This window comes from Antechinus flavipes, chromosome 1 (assembly GCF_016432865.1).
Source record: "Antechinus flavipes isolate AdamAnt ecotype Samford, QLD, Australia chromosome 1, AdamAnt_v2, whole genome shotgun sequence".
Classification (NCBI taxonomy): domain Eukaryota; kingdom Metazoa; phylum Chordata; class Mammalia; order Dasyuromorphia; family Dasyuridae; genus Antechinus; species Antechinus flavipes.
Genome location: NC_067398.1, coordinates 344,926,546 through 344,942,429, shown reverse-complemented (window position 1 = coordinate 344,942,429; position 15,884 = coordinate 344,926,546). Strand labels below are relative to the sequence as shown.

At 37.2% G+C, this 15,884-nt stretch overlaps 1 protein-coding gene across 4 annotated transcripts in view; it reads left to right on the top strand.

Annotated features, from left to right (window-relative positions):
* The first annotated feature begins 9,296 nt into the window (after positions 1–9,296).
* The window catches only part of SUB1 (SUB1 regulator of transcription), a 51,193-nt gene continuing 44,605 nt past the window's right edge, over positions 9,297–15,884 (top strand). For 3 of the 4 annotated variants that reach the window (XM_051969546.1, XM_051969549.1, XM_051969548.1), the window contains exons 1-2: positions 9,297–9,407; positions 15,350–15,422. In XM_051969546.1, the coding sequence (XP_051825506.1) occupies positions 15,351–15,422 (72 nt within the window). In that variant the 5' untranslated portion in view covers positions 9,297–9,407; position 15,350. The remainder of the gene's footprint in view (positions 9,408–15,349; positions 15,423–15,884) is intronic. The other variant, XM_051969547.1, reaches the window with a different exon arrangement.

Sequence of the window (15,884 nt, the reverse complement as noted above, 5' to 3'; positions counted from 1 at the left end):
GAAAGCTAAATATCTTGATAAAGATCTCTGTGCCAAATCATAACTTGCTTTTTCTTACGGAACTACTGTTGAATCTTCTTTCCAATTCAGTAATTAAGATGGTGTGAAAAGAGTAGGAGAGCTGAGAACCTCAATTTGAGAGAGGAAATTTCTTTAGGACCAAAAGAGGCTAAGAAGATCTGGATCCTAGGTAATTAGGAGTATTTAATATGAACAAATGGATCTTACTTGCTTAAATTTACAATCAGGGTCCTAGTAGGAAAGGAAAAGAAATACTGACTTCTAGATGTTGATTCTTTAAATTCTATAACTCAGGCATTTGGAAAAAAAGATTCTAAATCTATAAAATGGGATAAAGCAGGGAGAGAAAGAAAATATTTCAAGATGATAGTTCCTTAAATTCCAAACTTAGTCATTTGGAAAAAAAGATTCCAAATCTGTAAAATGGGATACAGCTATACTTTGGTTGGGATAAAACCCAAACACTGTTACTGCTGATGAGGGGAGGCCTCAAACTATCTCCCTCTCCTCTCCCTCTTTTTTCCCTCTCCTCTCTCTCACCTATTTCTCTACAAGGACCCTAAAAACTTTCTCTACTAGAGGATTTCTCTGCTACCCTGCCACTAAGGAAGGCAGCCTGCAAAAGCTGACTTCTCAGTTCTAATAATCAACTTCTTTTGCCAGTTTAACTTTTTGGGTTTGTAAATTCATTTACGAAGGACCTATGCCGACCAGAAGGGGGTTCCCACAACTCCCTGCCCTGCACAGAGCCTCATCACTGCCACTTGCTTATCCCAAAAATGATCCCTCCCCTCTTAAATGTCTCATAATTCTGTGCCTAGAACTCTTTGTACTTCTCTCCATTTTATCATAGTATACAAAAGAACACAAAGCTACTGCTGGGTCTAGGTGGACTATAATACCAGCTCTCTCCTTTCCCATTAAAGGATCCCTAGTTTTGGAACTATTCGTAAGGATTTGTTTCAATTCTGGGGGAGCATGTTCTCTGAAGAGGGGTTCCCCATCACACTTTTTCCCCTCTTATGATCCCAACTCAGAGGTTTCAGGGGATTTAGAACTGATTCTCACAAAAGGAAAGAATACAATGGTACTCAATGTTCAATTTAAATCAGGTATGAGATTTTTTTTCTCTACATAAAAGAACTGATAAACGCAAAAAACCTGATAAATACTAGTATTTATAGACAAAGACTTAAACAAGCAACAATAACAATAACTTATGCTAGTGCTATTCTGTCCTGAAAAGTTGATACTTAAAATATCAAATGAAAAATCTTGTGGGCTTGCTGAAGGGGAATTTCACATCCATATCAGTGTGACATTGTTTTCTTTGAGGTCCTTATCTTCTAGTAAGCTATGCTAGATAGTTGAGTTCCTCTTTCCTATGGTGATGGTGGTCACCTTCTTCTTCATCATCTTCATCATCATCATCTTCTTCTTCTTTAAATAACATTTTAGCAGAAGCAGAACATAGTATGAAGTAACATTCACATTGTACAATGATCAACTATGATTGACTTCTCAGCAATACAATGATCTGTTGTTTGAATTTCATTCCAGAAGACTACTATGACATCAGGGAGGTGAAGTGAATTTGAGTGAGGGAGGCTGTGCAAGATGACCAGCCTCATTCTTTCCTCTGGAATCATCTGGGTCCAGTGGTCAGATATAAATCAGGATGACTGGAGATGGCTTGGAGGCAGAACCAAGAGAACATTGTACACAGTAACAGCAATATTGTATGATAAAGGATTGTGAATGATTTAATTATTCTCAGCAATTTAGTGATCTAAGAGAATTCCAAAAGATTCATGATGGAAAATGCTATTCACCATTGAAAAGTAAGGTAGTCCCTGTTCTCAAAAAGCTTACATTCTAACAGAGGGAGACACATGGCAAGTTTCTACTACAACAAATTATTAATGTGCTGGAAGGAATGATGAAAATGAAAAAAATAAGGGAAGAATCAGAAGACATGAACTGATACAAATTGAAGTAAGCAGAACTAAGAAAACTACAATGATGTAACTGAACTAAAATATTGAAATATTAAAACAAATGCAGGGATAATTTTTCAACATTGATCCTTGCAAAACCTTGTGTTCCAGTTTCTCCTCCCTTTCCCTCCCACTTCCTCTCCTAGATGCATTCAATAAATTCAATAAAAATATTAAAACTTAATACTATGCAATTATGATGACTCATTCTGGTCCAGAAAAAAGAAGTAGGAAAATATACTTCCTTTTCTTCTTTGTAGAGATAGGGGATTATGATTGTGGAACACTGCATATACTCTAAGACTCAGTGAATATATTGGTTGGTTTTGCTGAATTCTCTTTTTTCCCCCCTTCTTTTTTTTTTTTTCCTATTGCGGGGGATGTTTCTTTGAGTAAAGGAGGTAAAAGTAAATTTTACCTTGAGAAAAGGTAAATTTAGAAATGAAAGCAACGTAAAAACAAAATATAGTCATAAAAATTTAAAAACCAAAAAACAAAAGCCAGAAACAAAAAGAACATGCCTTTTCTTAGTTTTCAGTCCTACTTTCTCTATAGTGTTAGGAAGTATGTTCTTATATGCTTGCCAACCCCACTATCTTCCAATTGTGGGGCTGAGGGAATAAAGAGGTAATATTATTGTCTTCTTGTAAAGGGATGCTAAAAGCTGATTTATAGTAGCCCATTATCTATTTCCTGTAACAATCTTATGGGATAATGCTATATATGGAATTAATTGGTTAATTTCTATATTCAGAATCTTGCCTCTGACATGTACTAGCTGTGTGACTTTATGCATGTCACTTAAACAGTATTCTAAGGCCAGAGCTTCTTAAACTTTTTCCATTCACAACTCCCTTTTGTCAGAGAAATTTTTACTCAACCCTGGGGGAGAGAGGTATATAAAGTATGTTTACAAATCAAACATTTACTAATAGTAAATCATAAAAAAATTTATTTTAAAATGAATCTTTGGTGTATATATATGTGTGTATGTATATATATATATATATATATACATACACACATACAAATAAAATTGCATTTTACTGAGATGGACATACTTGTTTATTTTTACATAAAGAACTATATCCCTGTAGAATATCTAATACCTTTATTGTTGCCAAATTTTTCCACCAATCCCACATTGTTACACGATTCCCATAAGGTCATGACTCATGTTAATAAGCTTTGCTCTAGGCAATTCTCGGGGACTTAAGTTTCAAAGAAAGTGTCAGACTGCTTTGGTAGAATGAGGTTTCTCATAATATAGTTACATATATCAATGAAATTATAGGCCCATTCTTAAACTAGTCTCTAACCTCTGTTTCCATACTAGTTTGTTGCTTTTTTTCCCTTTTAACAGGAATTTCATATGATTGAGATTTATTTTCTGAAATCATCAGTCCCACCAAAAATCATTCCTTTTAAATTTGAGCTCACTCTATTGTTTTCTTTCACAGTCCTTTAGCTAGTAATACCCTTTCCCCCCTAAATCAGCCTAAGAAAACTGGGCAGCAGGTAGCTAATATACTTTCTAGTTTCCGCCAAGACACATACTCTGAATGAAAACCAAAATAAGTAGGGGAAAAGGAGGAGAGGTCAAACACACTAGATTTCTTTTTGGTCCACTTCCTGCTTTCCTTTTTTCCATGCTTTCCTGAGCAGGATTTCTTTTTGGCCAGACGTTGTGTTCATTTTCATGGCTGTTTCATATCATCTTTTGGTGGTTAAGATTCTCACAGTTAAGTATTATAGCTACTAATCTGTTAAAAGAGTATAAAGGTTGGCTTATACTTCATGAAGTTTGGCAGCTGGTACTAAACAAACAGGTTTATCCAAAAGTCTAAAGAGGTAATTCCCACTAAACTCTAGAATATTGAACTTCTCTGCTTTTTTTTTTCTCATAACCCAGTCCTGTGGAAAAAGAGACCACTTTAGGTCCAAAGCCCTAAATGACTTTCATATTCCATCACAAAGTTGCTCTGCCTTTCTCAGACTTATTACTTAATTGTAATAGAGAATATAAACTGGGGACAAACTCAGCCACAGAAGACTTGATTAGCCCCACGGTGGCTCTCCTGCCTTCATCACTTCTCCACTAAGACCAAAGACTTGGGCTGGCCCCGAGATCCTCCAGGGAGCTAGTGTGGACACTATTTTAATCCACTCCGTGTGGGGGCTCTAGAAAGCAAGACATTACATTTGGATGTGCAGACCAGATAAATATTACAATTAAATCAATTCATTGTACTGAGTATAAGCCAAACATTATATCACTAGGGAATCGTTATTTGTTGTAAGATTAAATCAATCATACTGAACTAGAGAATTATTAATCACCATGCTAAACTAGATAACCATTGTCTTATCAATTCCACTGTGTTAACACCTTGTAAGAATCCTTGCCTCAAATATATTTCTCCAGAATTCTGGCTTATTACAAATAGCTCTGAAGCCAGGAGGACCTGAGTTTAAATTCAGCTTCAGACACTTAATATTTACTTGCTGTGTGACCTATGCAAGTGACTTAATCCTAATTGCTTCACCAGAATAAATTTAAAAAAGAAGAAGAAGAAGAAGAAAGAAATCCCTTTCTGATTCTCTGAAGTTCTTTCCACTGGAATCTATTCCAAAACGTTGTTACTTTCCTTAAGCACCTAATTCCATTCACCTGCTTCCCTTTCTTCTTTCTCCTATCAATCCATCAATTATCAATAAATTAACTCTAGAAACAACCCAGTGGTCAGGTAAAACTTGGAAATGATTATCATCACAATGACTGCTTGGGTCAGAACTCTTAGATTACAGCTACCTCTATGAACTTGACCCTATAAAAACCAGCACAGAACCAGATCATCAATTGAGAGCTTCCTCAGCTTTTACATTTTCTAAATATATCTTGATATGATTCTTATCCTTCCCCCCAGTCTTACAGTAAGAGGTGTCCTTTCTGCTTTTAAGGTTAACATAGACAGTTTATGTAATGTAGTGAATAGAATGGTGGCCCTGGGGTCTGAAGAACCCAAGTTCAAATTCTGTCTCAGATACTTATGAATTATGTAACCTTGGGCAAGTCACTTAGCTTCAATTTTCCCGTTTGTAAAGTGGGACTTATAATAACACTACCTTCTGGGATTGTTGAAAGAACCAAATGAGATAACATTTGTAATTCTTAAAGCACTATATAAATATATAAATGTCAGCTATTATTAAATTCTACCTGTGGTCAAAATTCTCTCTCCTCCAAAATCCTTTGAAATTTTTTCAATCATGTTCTGGCTTAAGTAGTATGTCCAATCTTTTTCTACACTAGACTTTTTCTTTCTTGTTTCAAATCTGCTCAACTCCCTTCTTCCTCCCTCTTCACTCTCCTTCTGTCTGTGTCTCTTTCTCTCTGTCTGTCTCTCTCTCTCTCCATTTCTTTCTCTCCCTTTCTCTCTCTCTTCTCTCTTTTTCCATCTCTATGTAACTCTCTCCTTTTTTCATTGTCTCTCTCTTTTTTCACTGTCTTTCCCTTTCTCTCCTCTCTCTATCTCTGTGTATCTCTCTCCTTTTCTCTCTCTCACATATATATATCTAAAATATACATATATAAACATATGTATTATATATATTATACATATATATGCATATATATATACACCTCAAAAAACCTTTATTGAACTCTATTTTTCCTTCTAATTATAGTTCTACTTCTCTCCCTTTCATTGCCAAAGTTCTTGAATGAGTGCTTATTAAGTCAATCAAGTTTTTAATAAGCTTCTAAGTGCCAGAAAACTATCCATCCTGATGATAGAATAAATAATAATTTTTATTTTCAAAGGAACTTACATTCTAATAGAAGACAAGTATATCATATATGTGTATATATGTGTGTTCGTATTTATATAAATATATACACACATACACATATATTATCTCACACACTTATACACTTACTGCATAAATATGCAAATATGCCCTCATCAGAGAAGGTGCTGTGCTCTATAAGCAAAGCGGAATTGAATTAACTTAGAAGAAACTCAAGATTCTCAGATGGAGAAGCCACTCCAAATTTCACAGGGACTATTTGTATGCCACCTGTAGCAGAACAATTTTTTTTAAATTTTATTTTATTTAATAATAACTTTATATTGACAGAATCCATGCCAGGGTAATTTTTTACAACATTATCCCTTGCATTCGCTTCTGTTTCCATTTTTCCCCTCCCTTCCTCCACCCCCTCCCCTAGATGGCACGCAGTCCTATATATGTTAGATATGTTGCAGTATATCCTGGCTACAATATATGTTTGCAGAACCGAACAGTTCTCCTATTGCACAGGGAGAATTGGATTCAGAAGGTAAAAATAACTCGGGAAGAAAATCAAAAATGCAAATAGTTCATATTCGTTTCCCAGTGTTCTTTCTTTGGGTGTAGCTGTTTCTGTCCATCATTTATCCATTGAAACTGAGTTAGGTCTCTTTGTCAAAGAAATCCACTTCCATCAGAATACATCCTCATACAATATCGTTGTCGAAGTGTATAATGATCTCCTGGTTCTGCTCATTTCACTTAGCATCAGTTCATGTAGGTCTCTCCAAGCCTCTCTGTATTCATCCTTGTAGCAGAAAAATTATGATTTGTATTGGTCTGATCAGCCACAGTGGAACATGATCTAATTAACTCTAAATAATCATGCCATTTTGGTCCTCTTTGAGAACAAGGGACAACAACCATCCCTTAAAGTTAACAAATACTCACACTTCAATTTCTTTCACTCTGTTTACTCCTGTTTAAGGTATCTAGCTTCTGTACCTAACTTTATGCTGAAACCTCTCTCTCGAAAGCCACCAGTAACATCTTATTTGCATATCTAATAGCCTCTTTTCAGTTTTTCTACTTCCGGTGACCTCTCTTCAGCTTTTGACACAGCTGACTACATTTTCATTGCAACTCTCTTCTTTCCTGTCCTCCACGGCACCACAATAATGTGATGGTTGATGAATCCTGGGTCCTTTTCCTAGTTCCTCTTCCTATCCCTAAAGTGGCTGAGATTGTGAAATTGGTAAGGAGGGGATAGATAGCATTGGCAGTCAAGACCCAGTTTTCCTGGAGATTTTATCTTTTCATTTCTAATGAGGTAAACCTTACTTTATTGGATAGTATTCCTCAACCCCTCCACCACTTTACCACTAATCCTTGCCTGTTTCAGAGATCTCAGATTTAATCCTAGAGTCTCTTATTAAAGTGACAAACTTTAACAAAGCTTTGATTTTCAAAAAAGTACTTTACCACCAATTAAGGGAAAGGAGATAAGTTCAAACAAATGTAGCTAAGTGAAACAAGCATCACAGTTGATGATATGGCCTTTCTACCCCACTACCATGAATTAATTTATAGGAAATGTTTAGATCTATACAATATATAAAAAAGCTATGCTCATAGATAAAACCTTTAGATGTACTTCTAACTTTTTATTTGATATAAATTCCATAAAGCTATAGAGGAGGAGACCATGTGAACTTGAGGTGTCATTTACCTAAACTAAAAAATAAGCTAATTGTTATAATGGAATGTAGCTGACTAAATCTCCAAAGACAAAAGGGATAAAGATATTCTTGTACTTTGGTTCATTGCTAAAAAAACAGCTCTCAATATTATGTCACTTGCAGCCCAGTGGTTATGCTTTTCTCAGAAGGAGCTTCTCTAGACTCATTCAATTTAGATTTACTCCTAGGCAGGCTTTTTCTCCATTTTCTCTGATTTATTATGCTCCACACCTTGAGTTATTCCCCCCAAAGTGGATCATTCCCTTCATTATGCCTCTTATAATTACTATCCAAACTCTACTCAGATGCAGAGCTTTATGCCCAACTTTTCCCTTACTAGAACACACTAGACTATAATGGCTCTTTTCTCTGAACTCTAATAGAAATTATAATCGGTATTTTGTGATACCTCTTAATTAATTAATCTTTTAATCTTCCATTAAAAAAAATCACGTGGGAACACAGATTCACTTAAAAGTTGACCTGGGCATGAGAAGGGCAGGGGAAATTCTGGCATAGATTGGTAGTAGAGAAGCTAATGAAGAGGCCCTGTGGCTTGTATTAAAAGTACCTGTGAGACTCAGGATTTGCAAGGCCCACTCACATACAGGTGGGGGAGGTGCTCTCCTGGCTGCCTGCATCACTTGGCATCCTTCAGATCTGTGGGTGTTGCAAGAAAAGCAGAGATATCTTTGGAATTAGAGGCTGAACATATGCAGCTGGCTCAGTCAGGAAGGGATGGAGGAAAAAGGACCAGGGGAAGGAATCCTTATCCTGGGACATATTCCTGAAAGTTCCCAACTTTTCTAACAACGTTACTGACAATTAGTCCTGATATTTACAGGCACTTCATGGCTGTTATAGAGTTTTTTCAAACATCACTTCCTTGGAATTTACAAATTCTTTTGGTTAACAAATGTGTTACTGTGCTGGTACTGTTCTGGTACTGTTATTTAACTCACAGACAACTATTTTCCTTCTTAGGTAGGTATTATGAAGGCAATTAAACTTCTTGAGGGCAGGGACAGTATATTATAATTCTTTTAGAATAATAATGATAGAATGAGAAGTAGAAGAGGAGACCTGGTATCGTCCAATCATAATGTAATTGATAGCAAGCCAGAACCACTCCTAAAATTTACTACTACTTTACCACTATTAAACTTTATTAAACATGGGTTTAGTCTCCACCGAACAATATATACTTTAACAGTCCCTTATGTTTTAAAATCAATGTCCCATGGAATCCTAGATTTAAAGCTGGATGTCACGTCAACAAGTATTTATCAGTGGAAGGGAATTTATGTGAGGGATTGACACCGTAGAGATTGAGTGAATTCCTCGATGTCACATACAGGTAAATGAGTAGAGCTGGGATTCCACCCCAGGCATTCTAGCACCTTGTTCAGTCTTCCAAGCTGTCTTTTTTTACGGTAGATTCTTAATAAATATTTGTTGAAAGAATTTTTCTGCTTTTACTGCTTTTAAATGTTATTCTCAACATATTTTCATTTGCTAAGTTTTGACATTAATAAAAGCCTGGCAAAGAGTGATGCTCTTTGGCAAAGATGGCAAAGCGTGAAGCACCACTAGCTTGCTTTTGTGGGGATAAAACTTCCACGTCTCTTTGTGCAACTTCCTTTCTTTCTTGACTTCCTTCTTGCAAGAAAGGACGCGGTTCCTTTAAACACCTGGAAAAGAGTCTCGGGTTCGCTCGAGAGGACACGCCCCCATACCTAACTTATTCCCTCTCTCCGCCCCCAGGGGAGGAGGGGTGGGACAACTCTTTCCTTTCGTCATTTCCGGCTCCCTGTCACTCCTGAGCTAACAGCAGAGTGTGCGGCAGCAGGAACGGAGCGTGAGTCATCGAGGCCGGCGCCTCCTGCCCTCCCCTTCCCTTCCCTTCCCTCCTCAGATCGCGCCGCGCCGCGACGGGGCCCCATATTAGGCCGGGGCAACCTCGGCGTCGCCCGAGCCCGGGCGTGCTGTGGGCCGAGCGGCCGCTTTGGGATCCCGGGGCGGGAAATGGCGGAGTCCCTGACCTCCTCAAGGCTCCCATACGAGGGAGGCGGACCCCGTGCCCCCTCGCCTCGCGCCCTCTGGGCGGCTAAGGAAGAGGAGGTGGCGGCAGCGGCGTTAGTAGCTGCAGTTGCAGCTGTAGGCGCCTCTGGGGGCTGGCCCCGCTGTCGAATCCTCCCCTCTTAGAAAGAAACCCTGACTCCGGAGGGTGGCCGCGGAGGGGCGCGGGCCGGGGGCGGGGGTGAAGGCTCGGAGTTTGGGGCTGCGGCGCGCTCCGCGGCGAGGGCAGGGACCATGCGGCGGTGCGGACCAGAGTGGGGCTCCCTCCTTGTGCCCTTGGTTCGCTTCTCGGCTCGGGGCCGACTGGAGCGGGACGGGCAGGGGTGGTGTGTGTGTGGGGGGTCCGAGCGATGGGGGAAGGGGCGGCTGGCCCTGGGCTTCGGCGGGGGGGCAGGGAAAGGAAACGCTTCGAGGAGAGAAGGAGAAAATGGCGCTTGGAGCAAGTCCCTCCCCTTACCACACACAGAGTCTCCTCGGCTCCTCTCCAGCCATCCCACCCTGTGAGGCCGCCCCCTCCTCTGCCTTCTCCTTCCACCTACTTTCTTCCCTCCCTCGGTCCACCCCTAGTGACCCCCGCTGCGAGTCCCTTTCCAGCTGCTTGATGGATGCACCGCGCATCTCCTTCCCCGAATCGTCCTTCCTAACCTTCCATCTTCCTGCAGTTTCTTTTCTCCTTTTCTCGTATGATTCCTGGCCGGGTGCTAGATTTTCCTTATTTATCACCATCCTCCTCTTCCTCCTCAGTTTTCTTGTCTCTTCGCTCCCCCTCTTGCTTCTCCATCCATCCTTCCATCCAGAAAGAAAACAACTTTCTTCACATTACATGCATTGTATAACCTATCCAGGACAACCTTCCTCTCTGGTTTTATATTGGATAGGCACCGTTAAAGAAAGATTTTAAAAAGAGCTTAATTTCTTTCTTTGAGAAATGCTGTTTTGACAGAATGAAATGTAAATCGAAGCTGGTTTTGTATTAAGGCTTTGGTAATTTTGAGTTTGCTTTCTTTATCACTTAGCTAATTCTTAATCTTAATGAAATTTGGAGGGTTGCTTTGAGATAATGTTTGTGGTAATGATTATTAAGTGTCTTTCAGGGAAGTGTTTATTAAAGAAGTTGGGTGAGATTATGCTTTGGTAATTAAATTAATTGAAATGGCTTATATTTAATTCATGATTTTTCATTCGTGCAGAATACTGACTGATAGGGCAAAAAATTGCAGTCAGTCTATTGACAGCTGATTCAGGGTGATGGTAAATAGTGTATTTTAAGAATTTGACCATTTAAAGTTGGTGAATATGAACAATTGTGATGTCCTCTCTTTTTATTCCTCACCTTCAAGATTTTAAGTCAAAATTGACGGAACTATTTTGAGGTTATAATATGTACTTTTGGAGTAGGCTGCCAGTGGAGGATGTCCCACTTTTTTATTTTTACCTTGACCTAATATGGCACATATTAAAACTTAGTTAGCATGCCTTTTCAACTATTCATAGCTGATTACTAAGATTGACTTGAGAGAAATATTGAAAATGTTCTCATTATTTTGATTTCCTAGAAGGGAAAAAGGTAGACCCTCAAAACACCCAGTTTGTTTTGTTACTAGTAAGACTATCCTGAATTAAAATTTGAAATATCAGGGATAAGATGAAATGTTTTCAAAACATAGCAGTATTTTGAAGTGGATGTAATATAGTTGATAATTGTTTTGGTTTATTATAGTCTTAGGAATTAACTGATTACTTAAAACTTTGTGAATTGTGAAAACCTGTAATTAGCCCAAGGTTAGCATTAGGTATGAAAAGAAAAATGACAGGTTTACATTGGTTGCTACATAATGCTTTGTTTTACTGCTATGTGAAAATTAAGAATTTGATAATAAAACTAGATAAATATATCTGCATATAAAAGTTAGCAGTCTTGCTCATAATTTTTAATGATTCACCATTGCCTTCAGTTTGACATTCTAGGACCTTCAGGATCTAGGTAGACTCACTTATTTCCTTATTGCTACTTTACGTTCAAAAGAGGCTCAGCTCAAATCAAATTACCTGCTTTTTCCTGAACATATCTGATAACTTGCACACTTAAAAGTGCTGGAGGGAAAAAGTGCTAAACCTGGAGTCAGGAATGCCTGAAAGCCTTTGACATTAGCTTTATGATTCTGGTTATATCAAGTAATGTGTGTCTGCCTCAGTTTCCTCAGTTGTAACATGGGAATAATAATAGCACCTACCTTTCAGGTTTGTTGTGAGGATCTAGTAATATAATGCTTGTAAAGTTCTGATCGAAGTGCCTGGCATATAGTAGGGGTTTACTAAATGCTATTCCCTCTTCTTTCTTTGAACTTATTGTTCCCTTTTCTGTACCTATCCTGACTATTTTATACATTCAGCACCTCTAATATTGTGTACTTCATGAAGCTTTCCAGGAGATCCTGCCCAGTTGTAGATAAAATCTCCAAAAATCTCCATTATTCCCATAGCAGAGTTAAAAGAAATTGTCAGAATTGGAAAGGACATTAGGTGTCATTCTTCAGTAAAAAAATATTTATCAAATACTAACTATGTGCTCAGCCCCATAGAGATGAAAGACTTGGCTAAGGTCATATATTATTTCAAAGCTGAGATTACCTTTTATTATTATTATTATTATTATTATTATTATTTTTATTTACAAGACATATGCATAAGTAATTTTTCAGCATCAACCCTTGCAAAACCTTCTGTTCTACCTTTTCCCCTCCTTGCACAACCCCTCCCCTAGATGGCAGGTAGAACAATACATATTAAAGTATATGTTAAATGCAATATATGTGTACACATCCATAGTTATTTTGCTGCAGAAGAAAAATCAGATTTAGAAATAAGGTAAAAATAACCTGAGAAGGAAAACAAAAATGCAAGCGGACAATAACAGAGGGAGTGGAAATGCTATGTAGTGGGCCACGCTCATTTCTCATAGTTCTCTCTCTGGGTGTAGCTGGTTCTCTTCACTACTGAACAATTGGAACTGATTTGGTTCATCTCCTTGTTGAAGAGAGCCACGTCCATCAGAATTGATCATCATAGTATTATTGTTGAAGTGTATAATGATCTCCTGGTTCTGCTCATTTCACTTAGCATCAGTTTATGTAGGTCTCTCCAGGCCTCTCAGAAGTCATCCTATTGATCATTTCTTACAGAACGATAATATTCCATAACATTCATATACCACAACTTATTTAGCCATTCTTCAATTGATGGGCATCTATTCAATTTCCAGTTTCTAGCCACTACACAAAGGGTTGCCACAAACATTTTTGCACATAGAGGTCCCTTCTTTAAGATATCTTTGGGATATATGCCCAGTAGTAACACTGCTGGATCAAAAGGTATGCACAGTTTGATTCTTTTTTGAGTATAGTTCCAAATTGCTCTCCAGAATGGTTGGATGCATTCACAAGTCCACCAACAATGTATCAGTGTCCCACTTTTCCCACATCCCCTCCAACATTCATCATTATCTTTTTTTTGTCATCCTAGCCAATCTGACAGGTGTGTAGTGGTATCTCTGAGTTGTCTTAATTTGCATTTCTCTCATCAATAATGATTTGGAGCATCTTTTCATATGGCTAGAAATAGTTTCAATTTCTGCATCTGAAAATTGTTCATATCCTTTGACCATTTATCAATTGGAGAATGGCTTGGTTTCTTTATAAATTAGTCAGTTCTCTATATATTTTGGAAATGAGGCCTTTATCAGAATCTTTGACTATAAAAATGTTTTCCCAGTTTATTGCTTCCCTTCTAATCTTGTCTGTATTAATCTTTGTACAAAAACTTTTTAACTTGATATAATCAAAATTTTCTATTTGTGATCAATAATGATCTCTAGTTTTTCATTGGTCACAAATTCCTTCTCCATAGGTCTGAGAGGTAAACTATCCTATGTTCTTCTAATTTATTTATAATATCATTCTTTATGCTTAGATCATGAACTCATTTTGACCTTATCTTGGTGTACAGTGTTAAGTGTGGGTCAATGCCTAGTTTCTGCCATACTAATTTCCAGTTTTCACTGGGATTACTTTAAAAAAAGCTAGCCTCTATATTATGCTTAAAGTTTTGCAAAGTGCTTTACAGATGTCACTTTTATTCTCACAACAATGATGAGAGATAGATATTATTATTATCCTCATTTTACAGGTAAGGAAATGGGCACATGCAAGTTATAATTTACTTACTGAAAAATCATACAACTAGTTAAGTGTCTGAGATGGCATTTTGAACTCAAGTTCCCAAGACTCCTGGTCTAGTGCTATTCAGTGCACTTTGCCAGCTAGCTAGCTGCACATTATAGTGGACTTTACACTGTAACCATCTCTGCATTCTGGAGTACCTATCACATTCTACTTTTATTGTAGTTATTTGTGTATTTGTCATCTCTCTCCAACATATGTTCTGTTACTCCTTTTTCCTCTCTTGATAATTTCCTTGAAGACATCAATATGACAGTCTTTATATCACAAGAACGTTTTGCACATAGTAGGCACTCGGTGTTTGTTGATTGAAATAATATAATCCTAAACAGAGAGTAATCCTGAATTTCAAATGTTTTCTCTAATCCTTACATCTCTACTTAATAAATATCTTATTGTGTATACTCTTTGCTTTCCTGGTGGGAAGTAGGACAGCAGAATCCATCTTAGTTCTTTTATTCCAGCTTCTCACAATTTGCTACCAAGTCCTTTCTTTCATGTTATTCTCAAATACTTTGCTCTTTCTCCTCCTTATCTCTATCTGCACTACTACCATGCTAATACAAAGCCCTTATTTATACCCATCTGAACCATTGCAGAAACCTCCTATGGGTGTGTCTCTTTTTTTTTTTTTTTTTTTTTTTGGTCTTCATGCTCTTTTCTCTAATCCATCTTCTAAACTTTGTTACTATTAGGCTACGTGGTTCCCTGAAATGCCTATTAGATTTCTTTGGTATTCAAGGCACTTGGCAATTTGATTTCCATTCCATTTTTCAACATTTTCTACTGTTTTCCCTATTTTAAATATTCTAAATGCTATTTCCTTTATGAAGGTTTCCCTGACATTAAAAATTTTCCCTTTTGTGCCTATTATAGCATTTTGTTTTGTACCTTTCTAATGTTATGTGTATAGGAGGATGATAGATTTAGAGCTGAGAAGAACCTTTTATAGCTGAGCATTCCAGATAGTAACTTGCCCAAAGCGGTAAGTGACAAAACCAGCATTTGAACACAGCTCCTTTGACTTCAGATCCAATAGTCTCTATTGTACCACACTATTGAATTTTATGTGTACATAAACACCCCTTTCTTCCTTCCCCAGTAGGGGCTTTGTCATTATTATTTTTTTTTTTTTTATCTCACAAAACATTTGTTAAATTAAATTGAATAACGAGCTCAACAAAATCCAGGAATATGGAGAAAAATTTAGGTGTTTGGATTTTGTTTATTTCTTTGCTTCCGCTGGTTCAAGATATTTTTTTCTACTTGGTAGTTTACTGCTATCTGTTTGGTTAGTTCATATAACCCGAAAATGTGATTTCTAGCAATGTACTTAATAGTGCTCCTACTACTTAGACATCGACTATAAACGAGTTATTTGTAGTAGAATTTGGCTTTTCTGTGGCATGAACTTAAGTTAAAATGATTGGAATATATTTAAAATTAATTCACAAGACATTCTTATGGTATATTTTCTTTTTAGGATGCCCAAATCAAAGGAACTTGTTTCTTCAAGCTCATCTGGGAGTGATTCTGACAGTGAAATTGACAAAAAGGTGATCATTTGAAACAGTTCATTTGTATATCTATGGTGATATATCTGTATGCTGTGCTTTTTTTTTTTTTTTGCACTTAGAAATATAGGATTTCAGGATTACATGTGATTTTAAAGATCATGTATTTTTTTAGTTTACAGATGAGCAAGTTAACTTATTTAAAAACCCACAAAAAGTAGGATGTGGGAGAGCTAAGATTTGAACTAAGGTCTTGTAATGACAAATCTACACTGAAAGATACTTCTATAGGAAAGTGGAATGAGAGTGGATCAGAGTCACTATTTGCTCTGGTTCTAAGTCCTAGGAAATAAATTTTCCTTTATAGAGAATGTTGGGATCAGAATGTATGTGAAAGTACTGTGATTTTTCATTGGTGTGGGAAAATTGCTTTTATTTCTATAATTTAATAAAAGGTTTAGAGAATTGTCTGAGGCTTAGGTTAAGCCATTTATCCATAGTCAC